Source organism: Garra rufa, chromosome 13 (genome assembly GCF_049309525.1).
Source record: "Garra rufa chromosome 13, GarRuf1.0, whole genome shotgun sequence".
NCBI lineage: Eukaryota > Metazoa > Chordata > Actinopteri > Cypriniformes > Cyprinidae > Garra > Garra rufa.
This window is the reverse complement of record NC_133373.1, coordinates 3,590,578-3,610,716: the sequence shown is the minus strand read 5'-3', so window position 1 is coordinate 3,610,716 and position 20,139 is coordinate 3,590,578. Positions and strand designations below refer to the sequence as shown.

The 20,139-nt window shown below is 36.6% G+C and overlaps 1 protein-coding gene across 2 annotated transcripts in view; it reads right to left on the bottom strand.

Moving 5' to 3' along the window:
• Nucleotides 1-20,139, bottom strand: part of bach2b (BTB and CNC homology 1, basic leucine zipper transcription factor 2b) — a 199,870-nt gene that overhangs the window by 18,037 nt on the left and 161,694 nt on the right. For both annotated transcript variants that reach the window (XM_073816721.1, XM_073816722.1), the window contains one exon: nucleotides 1,794-3,272. In XM_073816721.1, the coding sequence (XP_073672822.1) occupies nucleotides 1,794-3,272 (1,479 nt within the window). The remainder of the gene's footprint in view (nucleotides 1-1,793; nucleotides 3,273-20,139) is intronic.

The window sequence follows — 20,139 nt, the reverse complement described above, 5'->3', positions numbered from 1 at the left end:
CAAATGTCTACATCAATGTCTCATCTTCACCATCAAAGGGCAGTTTTTTTTAGAAAAAGATATCTTTAGAAAAATATTATACACCTTGTGTTTTGTGCACATGTGCTCTGACTCTCACATCTCAATCTCACATTAAAATTGTCTGAGGATGAGGCAGTGAATTAGCTTACTCTATTATATTACACTCTATTACTGTTCTACCTACAGTATGTAAAGCTATATATATTTTTGACCTATTCTTAGCTGCCCTGTTTTACTTTAATCTTAATTTCTTCATTCCATTGTACTGTACACTGCCATGTCAACACTGAGACTAAGATAAATGACTTGAACCATTTTAAAGGAATATTTCACCCAATATGAAAATTCTGCCATCATTTATTCACCTTCATGTTGTTCTAAACCTGTATAACTTTCTTTATTCTGTGCAACATGAAAGATATTTTGAAAAATGTTTCATCTGCTTTGTCCATACAATGAAACTCAGTGGGGTCTAAAAATAACAAGACCCCCTCTGACTTATTATATGGATGAAAAACAGACATTTTTAAACATCACATCTGTGTTCTGCAGAAAAAAGTCATACAGGTCTACAACAGCATGAGGGTGATTAAATGACTAAATTGCCATTTTAAAGGTATAGTTTTTATGCTGTTCCAAACCTACAAGACCTTCAGTCATCTTTGGAACACAAATTAGGATATTTTAGATGAATTTTAATCTGATAGCTTTCTTACCCTTTATTAAGAGTAATGTAACTGAAATGTTTTCAGACCCAGAAACGTAGTAAGAACATCGAAATGTCAGGGAACATTTCAGTTACAGTGCTGTCTATGGAGGGTCAGAAAGCTCTCGGATTTCATCAAAAATATCTTAATTTGTGGTCTGAAGATGATCAAAGGTCTTACAGGTTTGGAACGACATAAGGGTGAGTAATTAATGATAGAGTTTTCATTTTTGGGTGAACTACCCCTTTTAGGCGAACTATTCCTTTACCACTTTCTCCACATCTTAGCTAAACTCTTCTGTCACAGGACAGATCATAGGTGACCCTGGACCACAAAACCAAACATAAGGGTCAATTTTAATTTTTTTTTTAGATTAGGACAGTCTAAAAGCTAAATAATTAAGCTTCCCATTGATGTTTGAGTTGTTAGGATAGGACAATATTTGAATATCTGGAATCTGATAAAATATCAAAAGATTGAAAAAATAGCCTTTAAAGTTGTTCAAATGAAGTTCTTAGCAATGCATATTACTAATCAAGATAAGTTTTGATATATGTATGGTAGGAAATTTACAAAATATCTTCATGGAACATGATCCTAATATCCTAAATATGTTATTGTTACAAATATAACTGTGCTAGTTAAGACTGGTTTTGTGGTCCAGGGTCACATATGTTAACACACCAGCTTTCCATCATAGCTCACCGTGCTTTCCCTACACAAAACAGCAATCCAGAGTTGATTGTCAAATCAAGTTCACTCCTCTCTGCTCTATTTTACTCTATTAGTCTATTCCAGGCAACACACAAAAGGCCAGAGTAACATCATTCCAGCTATTCACGTTCGTGTCAGTCCAGACATGAAAGTTATTACAGAGTTTATTGGCCTATTAGGAGTCTGCAGCTTTATTCACTGAATCAGTGAATAGGGATCAAGGGGAAGTCTCTGATAGCACAAGGGCAATCTAATTGGATTCTGCATGAATGGATGTCAGGGGATGGGATGCATAGTGTGCTTCTGTTGGACAACTAGTAAACACATGACAGAGAAATCTAAAAGACTCACCTCAGGTCCTTGCTCACGAGCATGACACGATTCACTGTCGCCCTCCGAAAAGGACCCTGACTCGTCACTGGAATTGGTTCCATACGACTGCTCGCATTTTATCTTGGGCCGCACCCGTGCAAATAGCGCTTCCGTCCCACCGCCTCCCTCCTGCGGGTCAGTCGTGAGACACCGTGTCACATTGGGGCAAGGCGAGGACGAGAACTCGAACTGCGGCAGGCTGCAGGGGGACCCGCCGCTCCCGTCCTCAGCGTAAGAATACGACGAACAGGAACTGGACGTCCGAGTTCGGGTCTCCGAGGGGGGCGATCGCGGGCATACCTTGATTGGCACTGGGCAGCTGGTATTGGGCCTTTGGCGGCAAAGCAGGGGCGGGTCGCTGGCTGTGGTGCTGGGGGAGTAGGTCTGGGAGCTGGGGAGGGACTGGCTGGCGCCGGCCCACAATCCCTTTGGCATGTGTTCTGAGAGCTCTTTCTCCAGTGAGTTCCCGCTGGGATGGGAGTGGGTGGGCGTACCCAGTCGGTCACAGGGCCCTGAGGAGAAGATGACACTGCGGCGGTCCGGCTCCATCTCTTGCTTGCACACGCCATCGCAGGGAGCCGACTTCAACGAGAGCCCTGGCGGGAAACCATCTGCGTCTTTGGGGAACACCACAGGCATGCTGAGCTCATTGCCAAGCGAAGGCCTGTAGTCTTTTTTGTGGTCTCCCTGAGTGGTTCCTTTATCCTGGGCATTGACGAGTCTGTTCGTGAAGAGCTGCTGGGGTGTGCTAGGCAAGTTCTTCTTAAAGAGAGTTCGCAAGCAGCTGCCTTTCGGTTGGTCCGCCACGATGGAACCGTCCAGCTCCATCTCAGCCACATCGTCTTTTTCACCACCGTCCTGCTCGTCCCCTGACAGGCAAAGCGAGATGGACTCTTCCTCGCTGCGTGGCTCTTGCTTGATTTGCGTCATAGCTGGCCTGTTCATCTCCTTGAATGTGCTTGGAAAACCTGAGGTACTGGTGTGTGAGGAGGTGTCGTTATTGTGCTTGTTGCATGCCCACTGGTACTTCCTGTATTTCGGGCATCGCGGCAGATCTGAGTTGCCGTGTCGCTCGAAGTCCATCCGTCCGTCTGCGAAGTCCTCCGGCACCAGCTGCTCGTGGTCCGGCCGCCGCAAGGAGTTCAGGGCGAGTTCGCGGCGAGAGCGCGGAGATCCGGACAGTGTCACCGCAGCCGGCATCGTCGTCGTCGTCAGCAACTCGGGTTGCATGCTCTCGTCCTCCGAGTGATTGCTCTCAGACGCCGTCTTGCGGCACAGGACCAGGCCGTCCTCCTCGCTGCGCAGCTGGGCCTCCAGGAAGCGAAAGCAGGAGTCCTCCAGGTTGTGCATGCGTAGGAATTCAGCACAGCGGATGACCTCCTGGATGTTTTCTCTGCTGAGCAGCAGCTTAGCCGTATAGGCAAACTGTAACAAAGGAGCGAATCCCCGGGCACTGACCTGCGGACACACACACAGAAAAAACAGGGGAAATTGCCAATGTTACCATCAGCACTGCTATTGTTCAGGGCACTTGGAGTGTACTGAGAGAACTCGACAGCTCAAATGGCCGTAAACAAACACTGTAAAGTGGCAGTTAATCTTTTATCAGGTCAGCACCGAACGTTCTATGCAGCGGGAAATAAAAAGCCAAAAGGTGGAGGCTGTCAGTAAGGTGAAGAGACCATACTCATTTATGTAACAAAGACATCTGTCCACATCACCCCCTAGGTTAAAGGAGAAGTTAATTTACAGAAGAAAAATGTACAGATAATGTACTCATCCCCTTGTAATCCAAGATGTTCATGTCTTTCTTTCTTCAGTCGTAAAGGAATTAAGTATTTTGAGGAAAACATTCAAGGATTTTTCTCTATACAGTGGACTTCTAAGGTGCCCCGAGTTTGAACTTCCATAATGCAATTTAAATGCAGCTTCAAAGGGCTCTAAATGATCCCAACCGAGGAGGAAGGGTCTTATTTAGCAAAACGATTGGTTATTTTCTAAAAAAAAATTACAATTTATATACGCTTGCCTTGTGCATTCTGGGTATATTAACAGTTAGGGTTACAGTTAGGGTATATTAAAACTCACATTTTCTCATTTTCTCTCTCAATTTCAAAATTGTCCTACATTGCTGCAGAAGTACAGACCCAGTGTTTGCAAAGTGAACATGGAAAGAAGATCAAACAGCCTTTACAAAAATAGGTAAAACAGCGATGAAGGATGATTGTGAAGTTGGAGGAGAAAGTGAGATGGACCCTAACTGTCTTGAACTGGAATGCACTGAGTTTAGGCAGATCTAGAGATGAGCATTTGAGGTTAAAAAGTATATAAATTGTAATTTTTTTTTAAATAACCAAGATAAGATAAGACCTATCTTCCTCGGCTGAGATCATTTAGAGCCCTTTGAAGCTGCATTGAAACTGCATTTTGGAAGTTCAAACTCAAGGGCTCTATTGAAGTCCACATTATGAAGAAAAATCCTGAAATGTTTTCCTCAAAAACAATTTCTTTATGACTGAAGAAAGAAAGACATAAACATCTTGGATGACAAGGGGTGACTACATTCTCTTTAATTTTTTGTTCTGGAAGTGAACTTCTCCTTTAAGCTTGGGTAGTGCCCCCTGTTTGTCACAAATGCTATTGCAGCAACAAGCAGAAGCTTGTAGGTTTGTAAACATAATGTCACATCTATCCCTCAGGTGAGCAATCTTAAAGCCTAATGGGCTCTAGGACTCTCACAGCTTATCCCTACTACAGCCATCCTGAGCCTGCTGAGAGAGAGAAAGAGAGAGACAGACGCAGACAGATATGGAAGCCTTCCATTTGACCTAATGCTAGATAATTAGGTAAATGCCTGAGCCTGCAAAAAAGCTTGGCTGGCCCACTGTGGCCTTTGCGCTGTTAGCGCATGTCAGTAAGCGCATTCAGGTGGGGAGAAAGTAATAATGCAGGCTCACAGCTTTTCACGTTTTGAGCTCCCTGCCCTCTCAAAAAAGGTGTGAGATCTATAAAGTCAGATGTCAATCAAAGAAAAATTGTAATGGAATGTAAGCCAGTGAGTCAGGCTCTGTCTGTGCTATGCTAAAGTCGAAACGTCATGGACAGACGTCGATGTAGGTGCTCTTCGTTCTCAGACACATTACAATGGCTGGACTTTGATCCGAGCCAGCATTGTTCAGCGCACAAAGCGCTCTCTATTCTCCCTCAATGATGTAAAGTGCTCATAGATGGGAGGGAATGAGATCAACACTTGATGTTCGATGAATGGGGGATAAGACACTGTTTACTGTGAGTTTGTTTCTTTTGTTGATAGTGACAAACAGCTACGTCTTCCTAGATGTTATCATCAGACTTTTCTTGTGGCTAGAAGGGAGTTCAGAGAACCTCTTTCCTACTCTAACACCAGAACCAAAGAATTTGTTTTGTAGATTTTTCCATTTGGAAAAAACATGGGGATTGTATTTACAGTCAGGGCAAAGGCATGGAGGGAAAACCCAAGCTTGAGGTTTAAAGCACAGCTGATTGCTGCAGTGTGGAGAACGTGAAACAAATTAGACACGAACAAAACACTGAGTGAAAGACTACTGATTAAGCTAACTGTTCTCCTTGATCACAGTAAAATCACAAATGCTGCGCATACATTCCAAAAATTCTTTAGAATAATTTCAAACATTTTTTCCCTGTATGACCTTCTGAGGATTTTAAGTCATACACTGCTGCTCAAAAGTTTGGGATCAGTAAGGTTTTAATGCTTTTTAAAAGCACTTTTTTGCCCATTTAGGCTGCATTTATTTGCTTAAAAATACAGAAATGTTGCGAAATGTTAATGCAATTTAAAATAGTGGTTTTCTATTTTAATATACTTTAAAATATAATTTATTCATGTGATGCAAAGCTGAATTTTCAGCATCATTACTTCAGTATTCAATTTATTCAATCATTTATTTAAAATAGAAAACATTTGTAACAATTATCACCTCGTTCAAAGTTTGGGATCAGTAATTTTTTCCCTTCTTTCTCTCTTTAAAAGAAATTAATACTTTTATTCAGCAAGGATGTGTTAAATTGATAAACATTGATAGTAAAGAATAATATTGTGAGAAAAGATTTCTATTTTGAATAAATGCTGTTTTATTCATCAAATAATCCTGAAAAAAGCATCACAGGTTTCAAGAAAATATTAAGCAGCACAACTGTTTCCAACACTGATAATAAAAGTAATAAATCAGTATATTAGAATGATTTCTGAAGGATCATGTGACACTAAAGACTGGAGTAATGGCTAATGAAAATTCAGCTTAGCATCACATAAATAAATTATATTTTGACGCATATTAAAATTCAAAATGTTATTTCGAATTGCAACAATATTTCATAGAATTCCATTATTTTCAGTGTTTTTGATCAAATAATTGGAACTTTGATGAGCATGAGACTTAAAAAACAAAACAAAAAAAAACCTTACTGATCCCAAACTTGTATATCAGACAATATATCAGGTATGATCAGAATTATGATACAGCTATTTTCCAATAAAACGGACATAAAATACTGATTTCTTTTGTATGTGGGAAGAAAGAGACCAAAGAATGATGCAAAAACATGAAACCAGCACAGAGACTGGTTGCCAGGGACAACAGTGAACTGTTTAGTGTTCACATACAAGAATATTCAACTGCGACTGACCAATCAGAATCAAGTATTCCAGAGATATGAGTGATGATGTATGATAATATGCAAATCTATAGACTTCCAGAATGAACAATATATCAAATCTTCCCAAGAAAGATTTGAATGAATAATAGATAGCATTCACTCATCCGGCCATACACAAACAAAGGATTCTATAGCATCCACAAATATGCACACAAACAAAACTGATGACTACCGACTCTGAGTCATCCGGGGCTGTCTGTGTCCAGTAGACGCATTATAGTACAGAGAGAGAGAGAGAGAGAGAAAGAGAGTGAGAGAGGCTCATCTGCCCGCTGGCAACACAACAGGGCCAATCAGTCACTGTTGAGAGGAAGCTGCTGACTCGTAATCTTTGTGGGGGATGGTGTGTGCTAGTGTGCGTATTGTATGTATGTGCATGTGTGTGTGTGTGTGTGTGTGTGTGTGTGTGTGTGTACAGTGTACGGCTGTGGGGGAGGATTGCATGCGTGTCTGAAGGAGATGATCATGGCTCTTAGATTGGACGTACGTCCACTTAGGAGAGAAAGAAACAGAAAGAAAACAGACCAATGGAAAGATTTCATTCAAACATATGATGGATTTTTTTAAAGCAAGAGTTGTCAGAGCAATCTTATCATACAAGTGTCAATAAAGACCCTTGAATTGGAGAATATTCATTATATATATACTACCGCTCAAATGTTTGGGATCAGTACGATTTTTTATGTGCTCATCAAGACTGTATTTATTTGATTTAAAATATAAAAAAACTGTAATATTGCAAAATGTTATTACAATATAAAATAATGTTTTTTATTTTAATACACTTTAAAAATGATTTGCAAAGCTGAATTTTCATCAGCTGTTACTCTAGTCTTAGGTGTCACATCCTTTAGAAATGCAGATTTATTCTTAGATTTATCAATGTTGGAAACAGTTGCTGCCAAATATGTTTTTGGAACCTGTGATTCTTATTTTCAGGATTCTTTGATGAATAACAATTTAAAAAGAACAGCGTTTATTTAATATATAAATCTTTTCTAACAATGTAAATCTATGATATCCCTTTTTATTAATTCAACACATGCTTGGTGAATAAAAGCATCAATTTCTTTCAAAAAATAAAAATGCACTGATCCGAAACTTTTGAACAGTACTGCATATTGTTAACAATATTTCTATTTGAAATAAATGGTGTTCTTTTTAACTTGTTATTCATCAAAGAATCCATAAAAAAAGTATCACAGGCTTCAAAAAATATTAAGCAACACAACTTTTTCCAGCACTAATAAAGAATCATTTAATAATGATGCTGAAAAATTCAACTTTGATCACAGAAATAAATCAATTTTTAATGTATATTAAAAAGAAGAACCTTATTTTACATTGTATAATATTTCACAGCATTAAATTTTTTTCTGTATTCTTGATCAAATAAATGCAGCCTTGATGAGCATTAGAAACTTGTTAAAAATACATTAAAAATCTTACTGATGTATATTCATGATTTTTTAACATGGCCCTTCAAAACAACATCAAATACCAAATTTTAGCTTGGCAGGGCATTATTTGATCTTTTTAGTACTGCATATATAAAATGTGGTCATTTGCATGAAAATTAAGCATTGTTATGAATAGTGTAATGAATTGAATACATTTCCACCATTACGTTTTCTAGAAAGTTGTTTAGATTGCATCTCTGATTTATGTTTCGGTAACAAAAATGGCTTAATTGAATGTGATGGTTCAATCAACTTCCTAGAAACAGAAACAAACGTTTAAATGAATAAAAACTTTTCATATATTCAAATATTCCAGTAAAAATGTAGGTATTTGTCTGAAAATTACTCTTTTGTTATATTGGTGTTTTTAAACAAAGAGAGAAACAATATGGAAAACATGCTTTGAATCTTTAGTTTTCCAGTTTACGTTATATTTTTCTCATTTAAAAAAGGACTGAACAAATTTGCTCAGCTCTTTACATTTCGGTTCATGACTGAAGGTGGAGAGAGACAGTATTGTCGGGAGGTGTAAAGGTATGGAAAGGCTATGCCTGACAAACAGCTCTCTCTGCTGGGGAAAAAAGTGCTGAAATGTGTTTTTCAGCTGACATCAGCAGACACAGGCTGCAGCGGCAGCATCGGCTGCACCATCTGTGACTGCTACTACAAGTGTCTCTGTGACACGCACCCATCAGCCTGATGGAGACAAAAAGGAAAGGAGGAAGGCAAGAGGGACGGAAAGTAAGCGAGAGAATCAAGAGCATGAAATGATGGAAATGTGAAAGCAAAGAGAAAGAATAAAAAGATGGAGAGGTTAGAATTAAAATGGGGTGGGGGTGGGTCATACTTTCTGAGACAAAGGGATATAAATGCATTCATTATTTACTCACCCTCCTGTTATCATAAAGTATAATAATACAAATATGATTCTCTGTGTGATGAACAGACTGCAATTTAGAATGAATTTAGACATTTATTTACTGACAGTCCAGAAGAAGTCAGCTTTGGTTCCCATCGGCTACTACTGATTGGACAAAAAACACAATGGAAGTCAATGGGAACTGAAACGGTTTGGTTCCCAAAGCAGGTCATACAGGTTTGGAACGACAGGATTGTAATTTTTTAATGAATTATCCGTTAATTGTTGTGACTGGATCAATGGCTGGATCAATGACCAATTAAAGGATTACTCCACTTCCAAAATAAAAATTTCCTGGTAATTTACTCACCCAATGTCATCCAAAATATTTATGTCTTTCTTTCTTCGGTCGCAAAGAAATTATGTTTTATGAGGAAAACATTAAAGGATTTTTCTCCATATATTGAACTCTAATGGGTGCTCAACGGATTGAAGGTTAAAAGTGCAGCTTCAGCGCATCTTTAAAGGGCTCTAAACGAGGAATAAGGGCCTTACCTAATGAAACAATTGGTTATTTTCGAACAAAAATGTACAATTTATATACTTTTTAACCTCAAATGCTTGTTTTGTCTAGTATGCGTACTCTGCCCTCTTCTTCAATCATTCCCCCCATTTATGCAGTTAGAGTATGTCGAAAAACAAATAAAGGTGAAAAAGCGATGTAGGATAATTTTAAAGTTTTGATTTTGAGTAAATTATCAGAAATTTTTTATTCTGAAAGTGGAGTAATCCTTTAAATCTTTGCTAAGATCTGACTCAAAAGAACACTGCGAAAAAATGCTTTTCTTACTTTGATTTTTTTTCTTGTTTCCAGCTGAGCAAGAAGAATTTTCTAGATGAGTAAAAATAATTTTTTGTTTTCAGAAAAAACAAGTCAAAATTAAGTAAGTTTTTGCTTAGAACAAGCTAAATAATCTGCCAATGGGGTAAGCAACAAAAAAAAACCAAATCTTATTTCAAACTGAAAACAAGATTATTTTTCTTACCCCAATGGCAGATTATTTTGCTTGTTTCAATAAAAAAAAACTGGTTAATTTTGACTTGTTTTTTCTGAAAACAAGACAATTACACTGTAAAAAAAGACTGTGAATTTAACGGTAAAAAGCTGTAAAAATGCTACGGTAAAAACCTGTGAAATGGTTAACGGTAAGTTCCCCATCTATATACGGTGAAAAACTGTGCATGTAATTTTACGGGAGTATACCGTTTTTGGAAATGAAAAAGAATGTAAAATGTACAGTGAATAACTGTAAATTGACATTCCCAGAATTCCCTGTTTTTGATATTTTTTTGTTGAAATAACTTTTTCTTCTTATTTTTTTCTTGGCAGTTTTGTACATTAGGGTTGTATGTTACATCTTATGTTGTTAAATTAATGTTTTTTGCATTATTTCAGTTTTATGTGTGTTACCATGATGGTGTTTAGTGTTTGTGTGAATGACACTGTGCACCTTTTATATAAGTTATTATTTAAAACCTCCTTGTGATGGGCTTTAGTTCATCATGTGATGTTGTCATCATCACCTGCTTTTGTTGGTTATCAGTGTATTACAAAGGTACAAAACAGATTTCAATATTTCAGGAAGTTGGTACATTACCATTATATCAGTGAAATTACGGCATTTACCTGTAAATTTAAGTGAAAACTGTAAAACATTGCTACCGTATTTTTTACGGGAAAACTCTGGTAACCACAGCTGCCAGGTTTTTACCGTTAATTTTACAGCTTTTTTTATACAGTGTATTTTTACTCGTCTAGAACATTTTTATATATTTTGACTGGAAACAAGACAAAAATCTAAGTAAGAAAAGCATTTTTTCCAGTGAGTGATCTGTTTACAACTGTAACATTTTGGATGAACCACCCCTTTAACCGTGTAGCGCCTCAAAGACAAACAACAAAGGAGAAGATAAAAGGTGCTCACAGAAGAGGAAAAATAAAGCACTATTGCAGCTCATTAAGGGACAGACTTTGACATATGAGCCACTGGACCTGTTAACAACATTTATTATGTGGGAAACAGACAAAGGAGCAAATTTATCTCTACGACAGATCTGGGCCATTTATGCTAATTTCGACTACAGACTATTCTCCGTCACTGGGCCTCAAAAGGGTCATATTGTTACAAAGCAGGAAATTACATGAATTGTACATCATACATCCTGACAACTCCTGACTATTCGGGAATGGTGCCAAGCGATTCCTTCCATAAAAAGGTCACGGAATGCTATAAACCCCTCACACCTGCCCTCTCGTTCATTCATTCCCCCTCTCTTTGATCTTCTGCCTTTCCCTTCTCAGTAGCAGAGACGGCTAATTTATGCAAATTCGCTCCAGCAAATTCCTGCATGTCATGAATGTTAATGAGACAAGGATCCGCATGACAATGGAGCGAGCGCTTTACAGGGTGTCTGAAAAATACAAAACCTCTTCTGAAGATGGGACGCCTGTGATATGAAATCTGCTGACTAACCTGACATTAAACTCCACATGCAGACACAGACAAATGAGCCACGGTGCAGCACAAAGTCACGGCTCACGCTGAACGCGAATATGTGAGGCCACGGTAAGGGCATTTATTGGCTGTGCTTCAAAACCTACTGAGACAGCACTTTTGGGCATCATAGGCAATTCGAAGGATCGCACACAAAGTTAGGGAAGGCAGATCAGTAGCGTTTGATACATACCTTCCAAGCGATCACGAATACCACGTTTTAAAGTGGCAGCACATTATTTTAGCTTTTTAGGATTGCATAAATAAAATGTGAAAGGGAATACTGGATCTGGAATTGTCATCTGCATGAACCAATCACGTTAAACCTGCCACTTTTTTATCTATGCGGAAGAAATGTATATTTATAGGGATTGTAATTTTTGTTGTCATCATTATTTTATTAATCTATTTAAGGTAATTTAAGGTTGATACAATACACTATACAATAAATGTTTAAATTATTAAATTATACATTAAAATGCAATTTACACATACAAAAAACCTAATTTGGCATATTTAGGGGTTCAAGTGCATAGCGCTGAAACCGTATAGTAATTGTAAGAATGGTTGCAGATCAGCGATCTCCACGTTAAACTGATCGTGCGGCCAAACCTTTAGTCGTAGAGACTTGAAACTTGGAGGGATGATAGTACTCACACTGCCTACAACATGACCAAAGCTCACCCCAATCGGCCTGACGGGGGCGATATAGCGGTCAAAAGTATGAAATCGCTCATAACTCCTAAACTGTCAGTCGCAGCCTCAAGTGCGTTGTGTCGTTGGAAATGTTTGGGTATTTCGCATTTAAAAAAAAAAAGTTTTGCAAACTAGTCCTAGGTTTTTCACCCGATCAGAACCAAACCAGTGCAGAAAGATTCTCTGGAGAGCGAATATTGATAATTATCAAAAAAGGTCAAACTTTTGACTCAACGTCGCAAAGGGACTCCAAGCCAAAAATTGCGGAGCTTGGTCAATCGGTGGCGGTATAAGAGAGAAAAAAATAAAAGACTATACCTACGCATGCATCTTTCCTATCAACATGAAAATTGCTGTGCACGGTCTTGGTCCAAAGTGCCACAAGAGTCTACAAGGACATTTGTGTATCTCAAAAAACATGGCCACCACTGGCCTACGAAATTTATTGGAGGCCGATTGGAACGTAACTCGGTGGGCATGTTTGACTCACGGACCCAAAGGTCTGAGAGAAATTTGAAAGAAATCAGCCACTGGGGGCGATATCACATTTTTTAAGGACGTAAACGACTGTACGTTGCATGGGTTCTCTGCACATATGACCAATATTTGTCTCATATGATAGAACTCCTCATGCCGGACAACTTTCCCTTTAGAACCACTGCTGACAATTGAATCGTTTGTTAAAAAATTGAGAAGATGTAAAAAACCTACTTTTGTGAACTAGTCCTAGGTTTTTTAGTCAATCTGGAGAAAAACACTGCAAACACTGCAGTACAATTCTCTGGACTCTCTAGGCCAATAATTATCACAAAAATGTTGAAATATACCCTTTGGAAAAGCTATTACAGGGTTGTTTAGAAAAGGGGCCTGTCCAAATGTATCCAAATCCTATAAAGCCTAAAGGAAAACTCAAAACTTCACGAAATCTACTGAGCACATGTGAGAGGTAATTAAAACCAAGCATGCAAAGTTTTAAGGATATAGGACCATCGAACCCCAGTAATCACAGCTATATTGTTTTATTATTATTTTTCATTAAAGAAACGATATTTTACCAAAACTGCTTCAATGTTTATTAATATTAGAAAAACATTTGTCTACAAAATCAGTCATGCAGATTTGCAGAAAAAACACAAAACAAGAAATGATACTGCCTGATTACACACACACAATACATTTCTAAGAATTTCTTTTAAATAAAAAATGTCTTCCTTCCTTTATTGATTTAATTTATTTCTTCAATTCATTGTGGACGCTCTTACCACTCTCTCTTTGTCTTGCACACACAAAAAAAATAATAAAAAAATATATTAAAAAAAGGTTTACTTTAAAACGTGTTTTTCCGATGTGGATTTTGGCATTTAATACCATTGCCGTTCATTTATTTATATGTCTATCTAAAGTGGGCAAGTTAATTTTGGGTTTACTATATAATGCGTCAGACACGTACACACACAAAGTCACAAACAAACACTCAGATGGGCAAACGCTTGACAGATTTAGAGATAGCCCTCCCTGGTGCAATGGATTAAATCAGATACTCTACTGGCTAATCCTCTCAAAGTGAGGTTTACGGTACACAACCAGACAGAGAAAAGGACATGACCCCGCCGTCCTCAAGAGCTGGACATCACTACATTGTTTGGCCTTTAAGACTCTTTCACCCTTGTTTCCATTCTCAAGTAATTTCTCTTCTTACTCAGATTTCCATTTAACAGACGGAATTCCTCTCACTCTCTGGCTTTCCTTCTCTCCCCAACCCCCCCGGCTGTGACAGAAGACAGATCTCCCTCCATCTGCATGATCGGATGCAAATGTGTGATAGTCTCGTGCTAGCATTCGAGTAGTCTGCTGTTATTTCCTCTCTGACCTGCTCTATCCCTCTGGATTAGCCCTCAACTGCCTCAGCCAGGTCCTGACCTGCTTGAAAGCCTCTCACTATGTTTGTGTCATTCAGCAATTAACCACAACACCTGCAAAACATTTAGCCTTTCCCGCAAATGAGACATTTTCTGTATATTGGTTATGATGAAAATCATTTTTTTTTAAATGCACTTAATTTAGATTTTTCCCCCCCAGGAAGCAGAACTAAACATCTTTTATCATTTTGCTTATCTAGTAAATGCATATTGATTTAATGTTTTAGATATTTTGGCTAAAGACAAAAATACTTTTTGCAGTGTGGAATTTTAAAAAGTGTAGCAAAAACAGCCTGTTGAATTCAAACGGTCAGACAGAGGATAAAATTGTAAAAATAATTAATTAAAATTAAATAGGCAAAAAAAGTAAGTGAAGAAAATGTAAAAGTGAAATAATTGACAAAAAAGGTTAAATTCCTTAATAGTAATGCTTTAGATATAATAAACTAACAATTAAAAATACCCTTTTCACCATTTATTAATCTATGTAGAATATTTTTAATTTTTAAATATACTATTGTTCATAATATATCCAGCTTATGTTAATTTATGCAACTTAAAATGTTAAAATTTGTATATATTAGTTTATAGGTATGTATATAAACATTAACCAAGATTAATACATACTATCAAATTACACTACAGTTCAGAAGTTTGAGACTGGTGATTTTTTTTATGTTTTGTCTCATGCTCAGCCAGGTTCTATTTATTTAATCAAATCCAGTAAAAACAGCAATATTGTAAAATATTATTAAAATATACATTTTTTCAGATCAATATCAATAATTTTAACACTATATATGTCTTTAATGTTAATTTTGATCAATTTAATGCATCCTGGCTGAATAAAAATAATAAATTATCTAAAAAAAACTTGAAAGTGTATTGTTCTTTGTTAATTTATCATGATACCTAATGCATAATAAATATGAATCAATTGAACATTGAATTGAACATTGGAAAGTGTTATCTAAATGTGACCCTGGACCACAAAACCAGTCATAAGGATCTATTTCTGAATAAATAAGCTTTCATTGATGTGGTTACTGAGAAATATTGAGAAAATCGCCTTTAAAGTTGTCCAAATGAAGTTCTTAGCAATGCATATTACTAATCAAAACTTAAGGTTTGATATATTTAGGGTAGGAAATTTAAAAAGGTCTTTATGGAACATGATCTTTATTTAATATGCTAATGAATATCGATCATTTTGACCCATACAATGTATTTTTGGCTATTGCTACAAATATACTCATGCTACTTAAAACTGGTTTTGTGGTCCAGGGTCACAAATTATTCAACCTTCAAGACCTTCAATAATATATCATAGTACTGAACAAAACAGTGAAGAAACATCTGAAGAGCTCAAGGGAATCTCTTTTAATTCAGAAACCCAAACTAAGCCGAAATGAAACACAGTGTTTTGAAGAATGAGAGTATTTTGCAATTCACTCTAGTAGGGGGTGTGTTTAGTAATGTGTTTTAATGAATGTGTGCTTCGCAGTGTATGTGAGTGCTGGGGTTTGAGAGCGTTGCAATGGTGCTGAATTGCATGTGGTTGCTGTTCACAAGTGGCTCCGTGTGGAGGACTGTAAACTTTATAACAGGAGGTGGTTTGAGGTCGCTGTACAGACTAGTGCTGAATCAGAGTCGCAGAGACAGACATACATAAACATACACAGACTGACACTGGCTGTCTAAAGCAATGCTGAATCACAGTGACACAGCTGCAGAGCACAGCTGTGGGACGCGAGTATGCATACACACACTCACAATTACCACAAACACTCTGGTATACATCAATAGTCAAGTTCAATAAAGCTCTGAAGTGCTGCATTAAAATAAATAATAGTCAGTGCAAAAACAGGTATTAAGGATGGGTAGAAGCGAAGAGTCTTGCACTAATGATGGGCTAATGGCTGTACATTATCCTACGTGTTGGCTATTCGGCAAATACACGTATTAGTACACTAGTACATTTGTTTTAGTTTGCATTGGGGCTGTGCCATTAATTGAAATTTAATTTAAATTTCGGCTTCAAACAATTATGAAAATGCAATAATCGAGATAAAACTTTCCAGTGGTGTGCTTTCGCTCCTCCATAAAAGCCCAATTTCACATGCAAATCAGTAAAATCATGTAACATGACTTGCATAAAATAGGACGTGCTTGATTTATTAATGTTTATTTCATGTTGTGTTTTTAAAAGCACGGAAGAGAATTTGCGCTGTTCTGTGTTTGCGCTCAGAGCCGGAACGGAACACGCATAAGTGAAATTCGATGGGTACCTAAATGGTCAAACACATGCAAATATATGTCAAAATGCAGCGTTTGGTGGTTATTCGTGTTAAACTTCAACCTATGTCTCTAATTAAACAGTAAGTAAACAGTTGAGAAGGAAAATAGTTGTGTAACAGTAGACTGGATCTGTGCAGCTCTTAAAGTGGCCACAAGTAATATTCCTTCTGCCGTCTCTTTGCTTAATGTTCATCAAACAACAAAAGACAAAGACAAAATCACTCACTGCACTTGACGGAGGGACTTTTGGAGTTTTTATAAGAAACAGAGCATGTTTAATTCTTACAGTGAAGACTATGTCGTTTTATTTTACACTGAATTAATTACATTAAATAAAAAACGGTTTCATGTGTGTCTTTTTTATTGTATTGCTATCTCTGAATTAATAAATCATATAAAGTTATGGATCCACTCATTATCGTGTTAAATAATCGTGATTACAATATTGATCAAAAATAATTGTGATAATGATTTTTGCCATAATCAAGCAACCCTAGATTGCATGTTATATAAAAGCTTCCGCTAAGAACAAAGTAGTCCGTTACAATGTAGAATGAAGTAGTGAAACTGGAGTACTTAAGTAAGATTTAGACCAACACTGCAGCAATATTACAGTAAGAATACCCGGATAAATGTAAGTTGCCATGGATGGTAGTGAATATTAGGAAACAGAGTGTAACAGTCCACCCACTTTTGTAGAAGCCTTGGTTATGGAAGTACACTGTTAAAAATAAAGGTGCTTTAAAAGGTTCTTCACGTGCGACGCCATAGAAGAACCTTTTTTGGTTCCACAAAGAACCATTCAGTCATCTCTTTCTTGCCTTTTTATAACCTGAAGAACCTTCTTTTGCCACAAAGAACCTTTTGTGAAACTTTATGGAAACATTTAGACAAAATCGGTTCTTCTATGGCATCGTGAAGCACCTTTATTATTAATAATTTATTATTAAGAGTGTATATTTCCTACACTGCAAAAAATGCTTTCTTACTTAGATTTTATGTTGTTTCCAGCCAAAATATCTAAAAATTCTTAAATCAAGAAGGATTTCTAGACGTCTTGTTTCAGAAAAATAAATAGTTAAAATTAAGTGCATTTTTGATTAAAACTAGCAAAATAATCTGCCAATGGGGTAAGAAAAATAATATTGTTTTCTGTTTGAAATAAGATTTTATGATTATTCTATTAATGACCATGTTATTTATTGTGCCTTTTAGCCCCAACAGCAGGGGCGCTTTTTACCCCAAATACCATACTTTTACATATTCTTTCATTATTTAAAAATTGTTAACCATCTTAACCAAAACTGAAAATCATTAGGAAGACCTTTGTCTCAAAATATATTCAATAGAATATTATTTGCTACTTAAATTAGGTAAAGAACTACAATAACATGATCACTTCAAATGCATAATTTCTCTGCAGAATCATGGGTAATGTAGTTTTTCACCACAAAGACATGGTTATTAAAAAAAAAAAAGATTTGAAAGACTTTATACTGATGGTTTTATCAAAACCATTCATCAATTAAGTTTTACACCTCACAGTTTTCAAGATTTGAAGATTTAACATTCACAAATTAATTTCACCGGTGAAAAAAAATGAATGACTGTTGCACTCTATTAAAAAAAAAAAAAAAAACATCAGAAAGCTGGATGGCACAACTGACAAATCAGCCTCAAGTATTAATATAGTACAGAGCGTTGAATGATGGTTTTATTACATGACAGCTTTAAGACCACTCTTAAAATCTATGCATGAGTCACGAGTAGCTGTGAAGGAAAAAAGATAACAAAGAAGAAACTGGGAAAAAATCTTGAGCAGTTGTTGGGTGGTGTCAGAAAATAATACAGAAGAGAGAACGACTTGAATCAGCAGAGGTTACGATGGTATGGCAAATTATATGATTAAGGAATATAATAGAGGAAGAGAGTGGTGAATCAACTTCCTTTGAAAATTAGTCACACTTAATACTGTGTATGCTGAACGGTGTCTACAGATGAAGAGCGAACTGAAAACGAAGATCTGGGTCAGATATAAGCTGACAGACCTAACGCTTACACACGGTTTCATCATGTGAAGGATGGCCATTCATACTGGGTGCTGACAGCGCTCAACTCCTATAGCGCCAGTTAATAAGGCCAATTCACACCCGTCTGAGAATCTAGCGCAGCGGACCTCGACTGGTGAATCACAGCCAAAGTCCTGGCAGCCATCTTGATAAAAAACGCTTGGCAGTTATTTTTTTTCTAGCTTACCTACAATGCAATATAAATGGAGACCACAATCTCTGAAAGCGTCAATGATATATTTCAAATCAGCAAAAAAATCTGAAAAGTTGAGGTCAAAACATACACAATTACATACACCTTGCAGAATCTGCTAAATTTTAATTATTTTACCAAAATAAGAGGGATCATACAAAATGCATGCTATTTTTTTATTTACTACTGGTGTGAATAAGATATTTCACATAAAAGACGTTTACATATAGTCCACAAGAGAAAATAATATTTGAATTTATAAAAATGGCATACTACTGTTTTTGTCCTGAATGATCCACAGCTGTTTTTTTTTGTTCAGTGATAGTTGTTTGTCCTGAACAGTTAAACTGCCTGCTGTTCTTTGGAAAAATTCCTCAAATCCAACATATTCATTGGTTTTTCAGCATTTTTGTGTATTTGAACCCTTTCCAACAATGACTGTATAAATTTGAGATCCATCTTTTCACACTAAGGACAACTCAGGGACTCTTATGCAACTATTACAAAACGCTCACTAATGATTCAGAAGGAAACACAATGCATTAAGAGCATTAACTTGAAGATCAGTGTATATCAAATGTAACTTATTTTGTCGTCTGAGAAACATGTAAGTATCTTCTGTAGCTTCTGAAGGGCAGTATTAATTGAAAAAAATATGATATTTAGGCAAAATACGAAAAATGTACACATCTTTATTCTGTTCGAAGGTTTTCACCCCCGGCTCTTGATGCATTGTTTTCCTTCTGGAGCATCAGTGAGCGTTGGAACCTTCTGCAATAGTTGCATATGAGTCCCTCAGTTGTCCTCAGTGTGAAAAGATGAGTCTCAAAATCATACAGTCAATGTTGGAAAGGGTTTAAATACACAAAAATGCTGGAAAACCAAAGAATTTGCGAGAGCTGAATGATTTTTCTGAAGAACAGAGGACAGTTTTACTGTTCAGGACAAACAAGGGACTCATGAACAACCATTGCTAAACAAAAAAAAAAAAAAAGCATTAAGGATGTAAACTTTTGAACAAGGTCATTTTTATAAATTAAACTATTATTTTCTCCTGTGGACTATATTTAAACATATTTTATGTGAAATATCTTATTCAGGTCAGTGCTAAATAAAAAAATAACATGCATTTTGCATGAACCCTCTTATTTTGACAAAATAATTTACATTTTGCAGATTCTGCATGGTGTATGTAAAATTTTGACCTCAACTGTAGTTACAAAAATCCATTTTATTTATTTATTTTACCAAAATTAGTGTCTAGTGTCTAGTTGTGACCCCAAAATGGGTTAAATTGGTCTGAAGACAGATAATAATTGCATCTAATCAGCAAAATAAAGGCTTGTCAACATAAAAAGGGATAAAATGCCTCCAATATAATTTAGTGTAGAGGTCAAAGACTATGCAATCAAACTATTTTTGCAATCAAAAATTTTGGTGCAAATTCTTCAGTCACTTAGTAACATGATTGATAATATAAAATATTTGACCCAGTGTTTATTCTACTTTAATGCATTGAAAATATGTAGGCTCAATTTTCTACAATAACAATTCTGGTGC